Genomic DNA, 17,815 nt, shown 5'->3' with positions numbered 1-17,815 from the left:
GAATTACATGGACAACTTACAGCTGAAGCACAATTAGTGTTGTGTGTGTGCCAGATATTAGCTCCTTGTGTGTTTTGCCAACCACCCCTGGAGAACTCACTGGAAATAGAACGTGACTTTTTCCACATGAATGCAACCGCTGCCTTCAAGCTACTTGTACAGCAAATACCAAACAACAAAAACACAAACACCAAACAGTCCAGACCTCGACTTACCTAGACAATAACCACTATTTTAAAACTCTCGTCTACTTCGGTTGGGTTTTCTACATTATTTAGAGAATGCATTTGATACATTTAAGGAACATAATACACTTGCCTTCCCACAGGCACGGGAGGGTTCCGTTCACTTAAGCAGCATATATAACCAGTGCACCAGTATAAAACATCCCAAACAAAAATCAAGACACAAAATCAAGAAAAAATAAGAAAATTTAATGATCAAATGAGCTATATACATTGATGGCATGTGATTTTCACTCAGTTATCCCCTTTGTAAAGCTCAAAGTTAAGTCTGATACAAAAATATCAATAGTCAATAGTACCCCAGGGAATGAAAACAAACAAAAGCCATCTGTTGTTAAAGTGCGTATCTGATGTGGGTTACACAGCTAACTACAGTCCGGGGCTGCCCAAGGATTTCAGCCCATCAGACAGAGAATACGATACAGGAACATCTCAAATTGAGAGCATAGGAAACTTACAAGTTAAAATAACTGGTATTTTATGTAAGATATTCTTGCATTTCTTTCCACCACACAATCTTTAAGAATCCTTTGATATTCTGCAAGACAGAACAAATTCTGCCTATCACTCTTCATATACATTTCCTCAAGAGATACTCAGATAAAAGTTCATTTAACTACACTCATCAGAATAGTGTTTTCTTGGGTACTTCATTGTTTCTTCTGCTTACTTCCTTTTTCCCTCTCAAACTCAGCTATTTGATTAAATATGTTAACTAAGTTCTGGGGCAGGTTTCTTTTAATGTCACTTTCTGTTTGGGCTGTACCATTCAAAGACATTTCCTCATCTGGTTCCTTTGCTTCATCAGACTCCTCATCATTTCTTTTCCTATTCTTAGACTCACTTACCACATGCCTATCACTCTCATAACCTCTGTCACCCTCATGAAAGGAGGTGCTAGAATACGATCTGTACCTTCCCACTGACCTGCCAGAATGGTCAGACCCTGCTGGAGACATATAATACCTGTCTTGACCTGAACCATGTTTTTTAAACTGCTCTTTTCTCCCCTCGACATCCCTTTCTAATTTCCTAAAATAATGCATCCTGGGTTTATCATCTGACTTATGATAGGAACTTGAAGGACCCCTCCGACTGGAGAAAAATCTATCAGTTTTACTGTATTTTTCAGTTTTGCTACAACTTGGCAGAGTTCTGGAGCTACTGTAAGAATCCCTTGAATCTTCAGACCTACCTCCAAAAGTGTCTTCATCATCACCTGAAGTCCTTGAAAAAGAACAGTGTCTGCCTTTCTCTCTTACTTCTGTTTTTGGACACACTAAGCTGTCCTGCCTTTCCAGCAGTTTTTCCACTTCAAAATTTTGGTTAAGAAAGGAAGCAGAGGTATCAGCTGGAGGCGAATACCACTCCTCTTTCCTACTCTGATCTTTATAATGGGAAGAAGCTCTAGATGAGCACTTTTTGGAGCTGCGGGAAGACTCAGATCTATGCCGACGTTTTTTCTTACGTTTCTTGTGATCAGAGGAAGAGGAGGAAGAAATTGATACATCTGATGAAGAATCACTTGATGAGGAAGAGGAGGAGGAGGAAGGAGTTGATACTTTCCTTTTCTTCTTCAACCTAAAAAATGTAATTAACATGTGAGATAATCTTCACTATCAGACAAAAATACATGTAGAAAGCAAATCTGTACTCCCCAGAGTTTGGCTGAGATAGGACTGTAAGGCATGAATGGAAACTGAGCCTGATCTGGCAAGACGTTTTCACATGTCATTTCTTCTTAAAAAAATTAATATTAAATCCATCAAACAGCTTGTTCATCTTTCCCGGTTTAATATAGCATTACACTTTGCAAATGCTTCACATTGCAAAGCATTTTGTTAAACAATTTCTCTTCCACATAGATCTCTACTAAAGGTTATATGCACTAAAGGATACTACCCACAAAGCAATTCTAGAGGAAAAGCAGCTTACCAAGGTAGAAGTTCTACCTAGCTTACTGCTGGAGTCTGTTTGGAAAGGGATTGTTCATAGTCCTGTCTCCACTTATTGCCACATAATCAGTATACTGAATATAACCAAGTTACCTTTTTTCTTCTTTTAAGAGCTTACGCAATTTTTCTGCACTTGTTTCTACTTTCTTTTCTTTCTGTCTCTCTTCTTTGGCAGCTTGTTTCTCCCTCATTTCCAAAGATTTCTTTTTTCAACCCAAGCATCATAAAAAAAATTACATTGAAAGTGTTAACACGGGTATTTTTCCCCATGTCCCCAACCCCATTCAAATGTATAATTACATCAGGGATGTTTTACCAGGATTCCCAGATCAAGAATTAATATTGTTCAGGAGTTTGGCATTGGCCATTGTGATAATCGGGTTTACATTAAGGACCATATTGCAGTTTTTATCCCATTAAAAATATATTTAACCAGCCATTGTAGTGGTACCCATGATCCAGCACACCGTGAAGCATGGAGCCCAAAAGGTATAGATAGAATATGCAAGAAAAAACAATATTAGCAACACAGAGAAGACAAAACAAAAAAACAACCCCGAAACAAAACCAAAAAGATTTGAGGGAAAGTATCATTATTGTAGTTCACAAGTAAAACATGGTAGAACCCATTGAAAAGTGTATTCAGGTTGGCCGTGTTTGAATACAAACCGTTTTGTAACAATTTCACAGACCAGTTTGATGCATAGTTTACGTAAGAAATCATGTTCCAAGGGTTTGTTGGTGATGAGCAGCACCAGATGTCAGATACAGCAACAACGGTCCAATTCAGAAGAAAATGCATTGGAGAAAAACACATAATCAGTATTACAGGAAAAGAGACTTCAGTGTTGTTTCAACCATCCTAGCACAACAGTAACAGGACCAGACTTATGTATTAAAATACATGTAAATGCAGAAAGGCATCTCATCAGATGAATAATCCTTAAACTACTGAAGCCTATTCGAGATCAGTGGGGAATAAGACAAACTGCCAACTTAAACTCTCCCTGTCCAAAAGATTCAATATGATTTTTGATGTTCATTTATTGTTATTGAGAGCACTATATGAAGAGAAAGTAAAGAATCACCTGCATATGCTTACGGAGTTTCGTTAAGGCCTCTTCTGCTTCCTGAAACGTCTCATCCAAACTTAAGGCTTTTTTATAGTAACTCTCAGCATTTACAAGTTTGTCTTCCTCTTCCAACCTAGAATTCAAGAGATAATTCATATACAGTTAAGCCACAGGTTTTGACAATTTTTTATTATTTTTAGAATTACTTTTCTTGTTTGCACTATGACACCACCACTGTATCCCTCCAACGTGCTATGTATCATAGTTTTCTCAGCCCACCTCAGTAAAGAACTGAAACGGTATCTCTGACATGTTCCCTCCTGATCATCAGTAATCTGAAATTTCAGTTTCCAAAATACTGTCTCTTCTTAACGCACAGCTTAAAAGAAATCTATTCCCTGAACATTCAAAACTAAAATTTTATGTTACGGTGGTTAACCAATACTTCAGTAGAGTAACAGAACACAATTTTGTTACAAATAATTTCTTAAAAAAACCCCAAAAACAACAACAAACCTATTGGAATATATTCAAACATTCCGCAAGACACTATGCAAGCCTGGTAACATACCAATGAAAGGATATCAAGGATTAAACATCAAGTATTTTGCCAGGATTCTAACTGGGATAGACGAGAAAGTGTCAACCAATTGCACAAGCAAATTTAAAATAAAAGTATTTCCAAAAACTTTTTTTTTTTTTAAACACACAACCAAGAAAGAAACATCCAATTTTGTGTCCTAACTAGAACATTATTTAAAAAATATTAGGAGAAAAATTGTTAACAACCAGCCAAAAATACAGCCTAAAGACTTACTGCCCGCCTCTCTCCACAAGTGTCTGACAAAGGTATTTTCTTGCATTTCTATGGGTAGGACAGTTTTCTAAAGCAATTTCAAAATCACCTATGGCTTTGTTCAGACTTCCTTTTGTTGCATACCTAGAACAACAGAAAAGATTTTAGTGCTGTTTCTCTTTCACAAAGTAGAAAAACCAATGAAACAAGTAGACTTACAGAGCTCCACGTGCTACCAAAGCTTCAACATTTTGTGGATCAATTTCCAAAGCCTTGTTGTACTCATTCATGGCTTCCACATGGCGCCCAACCTTAAAATAATCAACCCCAGCCTTCACACTGCAGAAAAATATTTAGAAGTTATTATGTACAGTTGGCCTACGCAGATTTTATACTGACAGTTACTCAAAAATATGGTTCCAGAAAGTGATGGCTAATAAGTACAAGATAACAATGTCAAGTTTTAACAGTGGTATTTCAAATTTATGTGATACTGATGTAGTTCCCTAACAATATATTGTCTTCAATCCAAAATCTTAAGGCACCAGAGAGCACTTCTGCAAATCTGTATTTCACTGTCTTTTATTTACAGAATTAATATTCAAGCACCTCTCTGCACAAAGCTATGTGTTACCTACCACCATTAAACTGTAAGAGGCTTAATTATAACCAAAGCTAAAAATCACCATTAGATGAATGACACAAGGTGAGATGGGTAGATGATAAACACTGAACCAGTTCATCTCAAACTGGAATATTCCAAGGTTTTGTATTTCACATTACCTGAACCTTTCTTGTACATCTACTAAGAGATTAACTTCTTGGAAGAGAACTGATATGACTTGAATTTCAGAACTTTTTGTTACAGACTTCTTTTAAAAATTAAAATTTATATTTCCTTTAACATTATAAGCACCTTTTTCTGCAATTAAAGAGAGTAGCAAAACACTGTTGTTTTAAGAAAAACACTGCTTTGTTAGCACAGAAACCAGAAATACTGAAGCTTCACTCAGATTTTTTTTTTGAGCTGGCAGATTAAAGATTCAAGTTTTTCCACAAAAAAAAAAAAAACAAAACATTTTTAGGAGAAATCTCTTACTTCTGCTGCCTCCATCCTGTAGTATGTCCCAATACACTGCATGGTGCAAAGGCAATAGGCCTGGGCCAGAGATGCTGTTCCAGATGCAGCCAGGGAAATACATTTAACTTTTCCAAGACAGCAAGTGCACTTGTTACATCTACGTGTTGAGATTTGAATGGCACAACAAACACCATTAGGTCATTCAAGACCAAATTATAAAATGGAAAATCTGTACTTGGTATTGTCACAAATCTTGCTCTCATCTCGTCAGTAGGTCAGCATATTATAAACATTCTAAGAAGTTCTCCCTTAAACCTGACATATTTTGGAACTGAATCACGAGAATTCATCTATCATGTACCCACTTGACAGTTACAGTCACTTTCAAGAAGATCTTCCTGGTTACATCACTACACATGCAGTGAAAAAACTCGTTCAATGTGTACTTCCTGTTAAGAAATATAATCTGTAACCTAATCTAAGCTACCAATAAGCTCTGACAAGAAGCACTGCATACCATTTCAAGGCCCAAGATGCAGATTGTGTTTTCCTCAATGCAGGGGCAAAATCTTCTTCACTGAAATTTTTCCTTTCAGGAAAAAAACAAAAACACCAAGTTGGCTTCTGAGTCTACGAAATTAAACTTACAATACACAATGCAGTTAAAATAAACTGAAATGTTAGTTACACAATGCTTTACTGCTCTCCATCAATCAATAATGCTCTTTCATACTTCTGAAGCCATTCTCTAAGTGCTGAATCGAACTAGTACAGCTGCAGCACATATAACAGAAATATATCTTATTCACATCTTTGAGGGCTTATATATAGAGAGTGCTCACAACATCAATCATTGCATATCTTTAAGCCTGTTTTACTAAAAAGGTCAGATCTGTTGCTAAAATAAACACTGTAAGTAAACGTCTGACAGAAAACATTAAAACTTAAACATCCTACTTCAATCCAAAGATATTGATGAGATCTAAGCAAGACATTCCTAAAGCATTTGGTATCAAACGTGTGATAAAATTACTTGCTTATTCAGAGCAAGAGAATTTCAAATGTAAATTTCTTACTCTAGAGAAGTTTGCTTTTAAATAGTTGAGGACATATAAGCTACAGTCATGCAAATCAAAATGAAAAAGGTTTAAGTGTAAGTGGTCTAGGACTTCCACTCACAAGTCTATCTCAATGGATTAGAATAATCTCCACAAAGCTGTAGGATAGGAACAAGATAAAAAATCACTTACATTTGAAGACTTCTCAACAAAGACGGTGGATTTGATTCACTTAGTCCTAGTTTTTCTGCTAAATATTCAACTATCGATGGATTAGCAAATCCTGGGGAACGATGCAAAACCTCTTCGAAAGTCTCCCCTGTGTTAGCAACTTCCATGCTTCGCCTTTAAAAAAGCACTAATGTACACAAACACAATCGCAGACACTATACTCCATTTTATGATGCTTATGCTTAGGACAAAACCGCCTACATCGATACTTGTTACAGCTCACAAACTGTTCCTTTTTACAGGCCTGTATTTTCCTACTATTCAGCAACCCTTACATGCTTTGGCGCAAGTGAGCTTTAGAAACCTGTTTTGTCACCCATCTAGCTATCTTCAGAACATACAGAAACCTTACAAAACCACACAGATAGCTGTGTCCTTCTGTCTTTAAGGATAATTTTAAAATTTATACAAGTTTCATATTCCATTCCAGTCTCCCAAGGTTTTTGGTTTGGTTTTGTTTTGTTGGTTTGTTCTGTTTTGTTTTAGCACAGTCCCACAGTGACAGATACCTTACTTTTTTTTTGCTTTCCTTACATTTTGGGAAAGATGTTATAAAACCAACCACACCTGAAATAGCCAGAAATAAGTACATTGAAGAGATGAACAATAAAAAGTATGCAATCATCCAATTAAATCAGAACTGACAAGTTTAAAGATGCTCTTCAGACACACTACATACACCTAGTGAGTAGAGGTGAATAACATATTCTTACTTATAATGTAATGGGAAGTCATCAGAAGTAATTACACCTAGTTTTGTACTGCAAAGGTTGGGTGGAAGAGCTGAGCTGTAAAGTGACACCGTGAGCTTCTCATGGTAACGATCAACGTCCTTGATTGCAGCTACACAAACAATAGAAGTTAAGATAAAATTACAGAAATGTCTCAAAACTAAACCAGACAGATTCCTGACAACTTTTGTGGCTACTTGCCTCGAATAAGGTCTCCTGTTTGATAATAAGATAAAGGATCTCCATGGTTGCTTTGAGAAGGCACATCTCTCAAAGGACAAAGAGCCTGCAGCAGAATAAAACAGGAATATCAGAAACAAAGCCAAATGTATTTCCCTCCACAAGATAAAGACAAAAGATTAGTTTAATCTTAATGCATACCACAGCTGTGATAGTTAAAACCATGACTTGGTTCAAATAAAAATTATGCAGCCGTATATGATGAACTTTTCAACTCTAGAGAAGTAAGTCCAAAAGGCCAATCGTATGTTGGGCTGTATCAAAAGCAGTGGAGCCAGCAGGTCAAGGGAAGCGGTTCTGCCCCTCTGCTCTGGTGAGACCCCACCTGGAGTCCTGTGTCCAGATCTGGAGCCCTCAGCACAGGAAAGACATGGACCTGTGGGAGAGGGGCCAGAGGAGGCCACCAAGATGATCAGAGGGATAGAACAGCTCTGTTGTGAGGACAGGCTGAGAGATTTGGGGTTATTCAGCCTGGAGAAGAGAAGGCTCTGGGGAGACCTTATTGTGGCCATTCAGTACTTAAACGGGGCCAATAAGAAAGACGGGGACAGATGTTTTATCAGAGCCTGTTGTGATAGGACAAGGGGTCACGGTTTTGAACTAGAAGGAAGATTTATACTAAATGAAATTTTTACTATGAGTGTGGTGAAACACTGGCTCAGGTTGCCCAGAGAGGTGGTGAATGTCCCAACCCTGGAGACATTCAAGGCTGGATGGGGCTCTGAGAAACCTGATCTGGTTGAAGATGCCCCTGCGCATGGCAGGGGGTTGGACTGGATGAGCTTTGAAGGACTCTTCCAACCCAAACTATTCTGTAATTCTATGACAAAATATTAAGTACAGGTCATAAAAGAACTGTTTGCTGACTCAGTAAAGTATCATAAACTGTCTACAAATTCAACTACCAACTATGCCAAAATTCAGTTTTACCTGTACGCGTACCACTCCATTAAGAGGTGCAAGAAGCAACCAACACATCAACAACATCAAGAAAAAAATACCGATTACAGCTGTATCTTACAGTGATTTCTAAATCCGAAATCTCCCGTATGACACCACTTCCCAGACATATCAGCACCATGAAAAAGCCAAATTCACGAATCGAAGTAATCCTCCCAATCACGATGTCACCACGTTCGATGTCTCGAAAAAATAATTCTCTCCTATCTTCCCTGGGAACGTCCATGAACCGTTCCAGGGGAGGCATAACAGCGTAACACTCTGCAACACATGAGAAATTCACAGTTACGAAGCGACCAAGCTACAGCCTGAAAACACAAAACGCATCACGATAGAAACACATGCTGCAATCTGCTTTATTTGTACTAACAGAAGTTTATGCACAGCCTCTAAAAGCAGCAACAAAAATTTTTCACCTTGTTTTTAAACATTCTGCTCACGTCGTGGAGGGTCCCCGCACTCCCCGGCGGGCGGACAGAGCAACACCTGCCTCACCAGCCTCACCTTCATCTTCCTCGATCGTGTCGGCCAGAGGCCCGTTGGGCTTCCAGGAGTGAGCAAAAAGGAGATCGGCTTTTTTGGCGATGAAGCGCTTGATCTCGGTGTCGAGGCTCGTCCTCTCTTTCCTAGAGGAAGGAGAACCCGGTGAGAAACATCCCACGGGCCCCTCCGGGCTCGCCCGCTCGCTCCCCTGCACGGCGCAGACCCGGCGCCCCTCACCAGGAGGCCGGTGGGTGCGGGGACCCGCGGGGCGGCTCCAGGGCGGTCCCCGGCGGCGGCAGCAGCCCGCGGAAGTCGGGGTTGTCGTGCTGCTCGGCGCGGAGCAGCGATAGCAGCGTGGGACCATGGTAGCTCAGCGCCTGGCGCAGCAGCTCCCGATCCATTCCGCCGCTGCCACCTCCACCGGAACCGGAACCACCCCCCGCCGGCCTGGGGAGACCCTGCGAGCAACGCGCGTGCGCCACTCGGAGAGGGCGGGGCCAAAGTTAATCCTCGTGTACAGCGCCCCCTGGGGAGCAGGAGGACCGTGGGGTTTGCTCTGATGGGCCCCCTCCCGGGTTCCCCTTGTCAGTGTTAGAAAAGCACCACGAGAAAAATAGAAGATAAAAATATCCAAAGTAAAAATTACCCAGATGGCGGTCGCCTGCGGAAAGTCTGCCGGCCAGGCAGCGCCGAGGGAGCGGCCCCGAGCGCGGAGCCGGGAGAGGGCGCTGCGGCCCCGCTGAGCACGGCGGACGGGAGCGGGGCGGGGGGAACGGGGCGTGGCGGGGCCGGCACAGACCGAGTGTCTGTGTGCAACAGTGGCACCGAATACAGCTGCTTAAAGAGAAAAGACAGCGCTTCCTCACCTGTGTATCTCGTTCTGAGGAGGCGCTGCTTCTGGACGATGTTTGTTTCAGAGGGTGAAGTGCAGAGGAGGCGACAGGCGGTGCGGGGCTGGAGCACAAGGGTGATGGCAGCGGCTGAGGGACGGGGGGGTTCAGCCTGGAGAACAGGAGCTCAGGGGAGACCTGCTCACTCTGCACCTGCCTGAAAGGAGGTTGTAGCATGGAGGATGTTGGTCTCTTCTCCCAAGTAGCAAATGATAGGACGAGAGGAAGTGCCCCCAAGTTGGACCACGGGAGGTTTAGATTGGATATTGGGAAAAAAATTCTTCACAGAAAGGGTTGTCAGGCATTGGAACAGGCTGCCCAGGGCAGTGGTGGAGTCACCAGCCCTGGAAGGGTTTAAAATGCACATAGACGAGGTTCTTAGGAACATGGTTTAGTGCTGGAGTTAGGTTATGGTTGGACTCAATGATCCTGAGGGTCTCTTCCAACCAAAATGATTCTATGATCATTCATATCTAAGGAGACACTTCACTCAAGAAATTCTCAATTAGCTTTCAGTCAGTTCATACATGTTTGCACTGATTAAGACAGAGAGAATAAACAAAGGGGCATCACAGACACCCCAGGGGGTGACAGGGCTCAGGTTGAAGGAAACCACCACGGTGTCCATAATGCAGGTTCTTTGGTCTGTCCCTCATCAAAGATTCGTACAAAGGAAACAAAGTGTGCGGGTGAGAGGTGTTCTGGCTTGCTTCGTCAGAACAGCTTTACTAAAACCTAGGGGAAAATGGGCAATTATCTCAGGAAAAGATAATGCACTGAGATTATAGTTGAGCCATTAAAACAGGCCTAATTCAGGATTTGCTGGTTCAGTTTACCAGCGCCAACTTTAGATGCTAAAAAGACACTTAACTCAGGAGGCTCTTCATGCTAATCACCTCCTCTAGCTAATGGAGAAAGGTGCTTAAAACCAGCTGGAATTAATCCCAGCCTATTAAAAAGATCCCTCACTCACCAAGAATAATTTGTCCATGGCATTGCATTTAATAATTAATTTTAAAAGGGCATGGGTGGGGGCAGGGAAGGAAAAGAAACCCCACTGCAAACAGCATAATGTCACTTCTACCCTCAGTACAACGTTGAAGAAAAAATAGCAATCTGGCTGTCAGCAGATCAGTGACACAGACTCCTCTAGGAAGCAGCACGACTGAGAGGGCAGGGATCGTATCAAAGACACTGGTCTCAGAAGCTCAGTTCAAAGCCAGCAGGGATATCGCTGGTATAGCAGACTTGAGTAAGACACTAGAAGGGCAAATTTATCTTTTATTTTCATTTCATGTCCTCCTGTTTTAATATAACAAGATAAAGGACACTTACTATGTACCAAACAGCTGTCAGGATTTTGATTTAAAGTCTTCCTGATCTATATAAGACCACATGCATACTTTGATTTCCGGTTACCATGGTGGAAAAAAAAACCCTGAATGCTAGATGGAAATTTCTAGACGTTAAGATGGATTAGAGAGAGATTGACATGGAAAGGTTAACGCACCTGCAAAGACCTGGTGCAGAAAGGGAATCAGACTGCAAGTGCAATGTCCTGAACTGTGTTGCACTATTGCAAATTATGGCAGTTTTATTTGAGGGAATGGTATTTTGAGGAAGAGCTAATGTGTGTTGCTTAGTAAATACAAAGAGCCAGCAATAAAATAAGTTTGAAACACAAACTCTGCTTGTGTAAGCTTTTCTCCAGTCTAATATGCAGATGCACACACGACATAAAAAAAGTAAGACATTATGCATAAATACTTTAAATGTTGTGGCTTTTCGACTTCACATACCAGGAAAAAATTATTGTGAGAGCTGAGCCACCTATTATCATGGACTTTTCTTACAGACATATTAATCTCTAAGTAGAAATCATTTGCTTTTTAGGAAATGCAATTATTTATATCATATTAATACACAGAATGTAGATTATTTGCCCCTGAACATGAGGATTAGCATCATATTTAAAGTGATCCTTTCTGTAACTGGGCCAAACAAATTCTGAAGTTATCTTAAACAAACTAAAATACTACAAATAATGCGATCTTTAGAAAGAGCTTTGCTGGAGCAGGGTATGTGAGCATGAACTTGTAATTTTCTTTCCTATTTTTCAGGTTATGGTAAGGAACTCAGAAGCAAAGCAAGGCTATGGCACATTGTGTGTTGTTCCGCCTCACTCAGGGCACACACGAGCTTTTGCCACCCTTTTATCTCATGGGATACTGCCTGGATATCCACTGTGTTTTTAAAAACATCTCTGCATGTTTTCAGCGGTGGATTTTTTTTTCTCTTCAGTTTTTACTTGTTTCATTTTAGTTACCCAACAGAAAATATTTTTGATAGAAGGTCATAGCAGCCACCACACTTCAGGCAGGGATAATGCTAAAGGGGACAGTATGGAATAAACCCACGGAAATATATACAAGTTAAGAGACTCAGGCCTGGGACATGCTCCATACTCTGCAACATCATTAATCCTCTGTTCCATTGACTTAGGAACTGCCTGGATGAATAGTGCTTCGTCCCAAATGCTAAATAAACAAAGCTGACAGGAAGAGTCCTGATTCTGCAGAAGAAAGTGATACAAGCCAACACATCATCCTACTCGAAGAGGAACATTCCAGATGCTCTGAAACCAGACATGTCTGAACAAGCGTGTGAGTTTACACCCAGCTAGCTCTGAACCCAGGGTCACACTCACAGGGTTAGGTCACCTGAACAACCCCAAAACCGGTAGGCATGATAGAATTTCAAAGCAGTTATGTGAAAACCATGCAGATTTTCATCAAACTTGAGTAAGCACAGTTTGAATGCAACAAGGTCAAGTTGCTTTTCAAATGTTCCCAAGTACCCAGTATCGGTGGTAAAGCCTACAAGAAAATCACAGGGAGGAAAGGATTTTGTGACAAGAACTACATTTTATCTCTGACAAAAAGATTAGATCCTCCAAGATCATGCTTGTCAAAGTATTATTTTCTGCAAAGTTTCAGCAGATTTGAGGTAAATTTTAGCCTTCTGCAAGTGGGAACGAAATATTAAGCTAAATATGTTCTTTGGGCAAAGAAAGATGAAACTAATAGAACTAATGAGAATTAACATGAAGAGCTATACTTCCAGCTGTGTTGTCAGATTTTTGGCAAACTCTGCCAAAAGCTGTCCTGCTGCCCAGACTTTCTGTTGATTTATGAAGCAGCAAAGGGATTGTTCAAAGACGACATGATATCCAAGATTTTATTTTAGCTCGAGAGTGATGAAGTGAAGTTCAGCACAAAATAATTGCTAGCCAGTTAGTAGCTCTACTTGGAGCAAAACATTACGTCTGCAGTCATGATTGCCAAATATGAAGTGTGAAAACAACACCAAACCCAGAGTGATGCAACAACTCAAGCCAACTTTGGCATGGTCTGTGAGAGAGAGTATGATTCCAGTGACCCACCTGGAGACAAGCTGAGCACCTGCTTACGGTATCCCGGATTTCTGGAAATGTATAGACAAAGAATAATCGGTCGCACATGATAAATATGCAAAGGCAGACCGTGGAAACTGCCCAGGCTCTGAATCAACCATTAGGCCCTGTTAGAAAACAACAGAAATAATAGTTAAGAAATGTCAAGTGAGAACCCCCTCTGACTTGTGGTGATTTCTGTCAAAGCGCAGGCAGTGGCACTGCTGAGCCTTTGTGTGGCTGCAAGGATTATTGCTTGTGCATTTAGTGCTGTGTTTTGTGCCTGCAGATTACTGACAAGTGTTTGAAGGTTTCAGGTGAAAATGTTACTAAACGAAACATTGGATTTGACATTTTTTTTAACCTTACTATGAAAAAACAGGCTGTCATGAATGAAGGTTTACTTTTCTGACAGGAACACCAGTCAGGCAACTTAGTGGTAATCATGACAGAGACAATATGTATACACCCACCTGTACAGCTTGCCGCATATCTAGAAATACTGCCTACAGAGCAAATTCCTATGATACATAAGGGACTCAGCAGAAGGCATGCCAAGCAGGCAGGTTTAGGGGTTTTTTTAATGATTTTTTTCCAGCTTCTAACACTTCACAGACTGATAGTATCTACTGCTTTATAGCAAGGGAGAGTCATCCTGTTCCTGAGTTTTAAAGTCATTGCAGCTTACAGTCAGCATCACAACTTTCCAGTCAGCAGAGCAGATAGTTACTTAAAACACAAAATTATGTTTCCAACATATAACAAAATATAGTAAGAATATTTGATTTCAAGTCTACAAGCACTACAAGGAGATGTTTAAACATGCAAATACTCTGAATTATTAAGTCTCTTATCCATAATAGAGCTGTATACATGTTTGTAAATTGTAAAATACTTTCTCCAGCAATTGTCAGTTTTCTAAATTGTCATGTCACATAAATGACCTTTCCAAAGATGTTCAAAGAAGTCTCTGAAGTATTTTGAAGATCTAAACCGGTTGAAGTTCTTCTATTTGTGATAAAGCAAAGTGCTTCTTTTTGTATCTCATGGTCAGTTGCTCTACCATTCCATCTGTGCAGCACATGTAATAAATACTGACTAAAGAGCAATTAACAAATATCAGAAGTTGTTTTCTTAATTGCTTACAATGAACCAGGCGTGTAATCGTTGTCACAAACCAAATACCAGCTTCTTAACTTCCTTACAATTTGTCAGTATTTAAACTAAATTAAAATTAAACTAAACTAAATTAAAATTGTTTTAATTAACTCATGAAGAATTAAACAGTTGGCAACTTCACAATACAGATTAATTACATCCATGCTTGCTCTCATTTAATACATAACCTTACCTTTATTTAAAACAAATTAAAAGTATCAAAAAATAAGTTTTGTCCTAAGCAGGTGAAACTCCCATTAAAGCTGATAAGCTGAGTTTGTCTGATATGGTTTCCAATTAATTTTTATCTCAATTAGAATTGTCTGGAAATACAGTGATGAACAAATACTTTTGCAAATAGAAAGACAAGTGAATTCCAGTATTATGTGGATGATATAATTCCAGTAACTAATAGCCATAAGTAGCGACCCTTGTGTGTAGACATTCATTGGTCTCCTGACAGATCAGGTTTGTTTTTCCAGTCAACAACCACAAGCAGAGGCTGAGTGGAACAGTGAAATGCCAAACTGATGTACGTGTTTGATGGTTTTTTGTTTAAAAATTGGTTGAATTCCTCAGAGTGTTAAATCCAGAAAGCTAAACTGATTTGCAAGTAAATTAAAAAGTCATGCAAAAAAAATATATCTGCTCTGAACTTCATCATTATCCTTAGGTTTATAACATATTATTAGAGGTTTCCACTTTGTATCATAAAACTTGTAAAATCTGTTGCCTGGTGTCCCAGTCTGCCTTTTGACTCAGTGAACAAGTCACAAAGGCTGAGACAGAAACAACTGCCACTGTTTTTAATGGATAGTGCCTCTGATGAATTTTGGATGGAGACTGCGAGGGCTCCCATTGACTTCAACAGGTTCCAGGTCAAGCATGAAAGTCAGAAATCAGTCATTTCTGTCTGCAATTAGGAAAACATTAATTACAACACATCAGTGCAATCAAGTGTCAAGTTCCAGACACTGTTTGGTTGGGGCTGTTGAAATGTAAGTAATGTACATCTGTTGATTTTCTCTATATTCTTGTCTTATTGAGGCAGTTGAACTCAAATACACAATCACAGGGAACAGAAACTCTGAAACAACTGAAAATCTAAAGCAGAAATAAGAAGCAGCTTGAAATGTGAAAAATATAATGTTTCTGAGAAAAAAAAAAAAAAAAAGGTGTATTTGTGTGAAGATAATGGAATTAGAGTAGAAGGGACCCATGTCAAGAGTACAGCAATAGCCAGAATTTATCTCTTAAAAAAAAAAAAAAAGATAAATCTAAAATTGTGTTCCAAATCAAATGCAGAGACAAACAGAAATGAAATTATGTATTCCATTCATCTCTCTTTTGTAGCATATTCTATGACACTGATACCAAATTCTGTTTTTAAAGGTATTGGCAGCTAAAGTCACAGAATGGTGCCTAATAAGGTTTCAAAACCCATAAAAGCAGGTTAGGCATGTAAATACCTTTGCAAATTCTGCCCTAAGACAGGATGATAATTGGTACCACAAATGAAGTTCTTACATATGCAAATGGAATTGTTTGCTGTCACAACTAATTATAGATGTAGCTCTGCACTGAGTTGATTGTGAATGAGGAATAAACATACGAATTTAAAATACTGGTGCTTAAAACTCCCCTCTTGCAATTGTGATAATCTGATCCTCCTAAAACTGGCAAATATATACATGAGGGACTGTGTGTACGTGTGTAGGAGAACAGTAAGTGGGAGAAAGAAATCCACATTTCTCCATCTGTACAAAATGTCAACATACTGCCTATAAAAAGCTTTCAACAAAACCCTTGTAAGCACAATTCAGTCTGGTCAAGTTCTGTATCTTCCCTGACAGTGAGTGTTAATCAGAACTCCAACACAATGTTTCCTTAAGTTGAGAAGTTGGAAGGAAATGATATAGCACTTCACATCTGTAAGGCTTGGTTAATGACAGGTAGCATACATGCAATCAGAAGCTTAAACAGCAGGTTAATATTCCAGGAGAAAGTTGGTCCTGAAGAGCAACACTTCAAGCAGATGCAGTTGAACTGTGTTGTTGGTTCCCACTGCCAAAATGTGCCTCTAAGGAACTTAAGTGGCAGATAGGGAAATAGATTATTGTCAGGCCCTTAAATGCAGCGTTTCATTATTTTTTATCTTTCACTTCTCTAACTTTGTTTTTAATCTTAGAATGCAAATGTAGTGCTTTTCTTCTTGAAAACTGAAAACGTCTGCCTCGTGTTAGGAGTGATCATAAAGTACATCTGAAAAATACAAGGAACAGTTTTTCTTCAAAATCAGTTCATTCAAATAATGTACAGCATCCAAATAGTTTTGGGTCCTGCAATTCAGAAGAGGTTTGGAAACTTCAAAATGTGAGAAAAGGTTTTCCATAGAGTGCAATGGTCATTTTGGCATTGAGTGCCAAGGTGAAAGGAAAAGTCTTCCCTAACCAGAGCTGGCAGTGCCTTTGGGTAAGGGGTGAGTGAGCAGCAGAGAAAAGATTTACATTATCACCTGGTCAGAAACTACCTAGAGTCTTTGACAAATCATTTATTGTAAAGCACTGGGAAAACAAAAACAAAAACCACCACCAAAAAACCCAGCAATGAGGGAAGATGTAGGACAGGGAAATTATAGGGAAAAAGTAGATTAGGGTACATATCTCCAGTAAGGCCAAATAGAGATATCAAAATACAACAAGGGCTACAATGAGAAGTCTAAGATATTGCAATTGCAGACTCTGAGCAGTAGTGGGTTCCTGTTGGTACCTAAAATGGGCTATAATCCTCTGTATTCTGCTTCAGAAATTGCATCTCCTACAGCTGGCAGATGAAACAGTCATTTGGTCTCTTTAAGAGCTATTTTAGAAGCCAGAATGAGCAGGACAAAGCAGCAGCTTGGCTAGTGTGATATACAAGTCTTTATTTCTTTCACAGGGAAAACATATTATTGCTTTCCTGCTTTAAAATAATGATCACAGAGAAGAAAAATATGTTGTTAAGGTAAGAGTACAAGAGCTGTTTAGCTTCACTGATACCAGAGTGGAAATGCAGACACTTTTTTGTAATTTAGCTGGAAAAAAGGAAAACCATTACTAGCAAATATCAAGGTTCCATAGGTAGAAAAATATACAGCATAAATAGTTTACATTTTCAGTAGGGAGCATCCTTTGGTGCATCATGCTGTCATGCAGCTTAGCAGCATGACACATCTTAGTGATTAAATGCCAGCTCCATGGAAAAACCCAAAAACCAAACCAAAGGAGTTTTTCAGTGGAGAAATCCACTGTTCTCTATCTTGTACAGTGGCTCTCACAGATGAAAAGACACAGCAGCAGGACGGTAGAAATAAAAGTCTGTCAGCAGCTGAACTGTAGTTTGAACATCCCACTTCACAGGGAATCTCTTTCTGCCTTCAGTCTCACTCATCTGTTTGGGCAAACTACACCATTACTTACAAACT

At 39.6% G+C, this 17,815-nt stretch overlaps 1 protein-coding gene across 2 annotated transcripts; it reads right to left on the bottom strand.

The window, feature by feature from the left end:
- Nucleotides 1-413: 413 nt before the first annotated feature.
- Nucleotides 414-9,299, bottom strand: TTC14 (tetratricopeptide repeat domain 14). 2 transcript variants are annotated; one of them, XM_065844489.2, is made up of 12 exons: nt 9,091-9,299; nt 8,875-8,996; nt 8,432-8,631; nt 7,372-7,456; nt 7,153-7,282; nt 6,401-6,553; nt 5,668-5,739; nt 4,289-4,408; nt 4,091-4,213; nt 3,289-3,406; nt 2,294-2,403; nt 414-1,826 (listed from the first exon to the last, which is right to left on the bottom strand). In XM_065844489.2, exons 1-12 carry the CDS (start codon nt 9,252-9,254, stop codon nt 896-898), a joined length of 2,328 nt encoding a protein of 775 aa, XP_065700561.1. In that variant the 5' UTR covers nt 9,255-9,299; the 3' UTR covers nt 414-895. The 2 variants fall into 2 exon arrangements, with proteins under 2 accessions (XP_065700561.1, XP_071668697.1); XM_071812596.1 differs by lacking the exons at nt 8,875-8,996; nt 9,091-9,299 and adding an exon at nt 8,787-8,859.
- Nucleotides 9,300-17,815: the final 8,516 nt, after the last annotated feature.

Source organism: Patagioenas fasciata, chromosome 9 (genome assembly GCF_037038585.1).
Source record: "Patagioenas fasciata isolate bPatFas1 chromosome 9, bPatFas1.hap1, whole genome shotgun sequence".
Classification (NCBI taxonomy): Eukaryota; Metazoa; Chordata; class Aves; order Columbiformes; family Columbidae; genus Patagioenas; species Patagioenas fasciata.
This window is presented reverse-complemented; position numbering and strand designations above follow the sequence as displayed.

Excerpts from the sequence above, each read along its gene's own strand:
- TTC14 (XM_065844489.2), bottom strand. The coding sequence starts at position 9,254 with ATGGATCGGGAGCTGCTGCGCCAGGCGCTGAGCTACCATGGTCCCACG. Across the intron at positions 7,457-8,431 it reads TTTCGGATTTAGAAATCACT|GCTCTTTGTCCTTTGAGAGA; the intron begins GTAAGATACAGC and ends ATTCTGCTGCAG. Across the intron at positions 7,283-7,371 it reads AACAGGAGACCTTATTCGAG|CTGCAATCAAGGACGTTGAT; the intron begins GCAAGTAGCCAC and ends TTGTTTGTGTAG.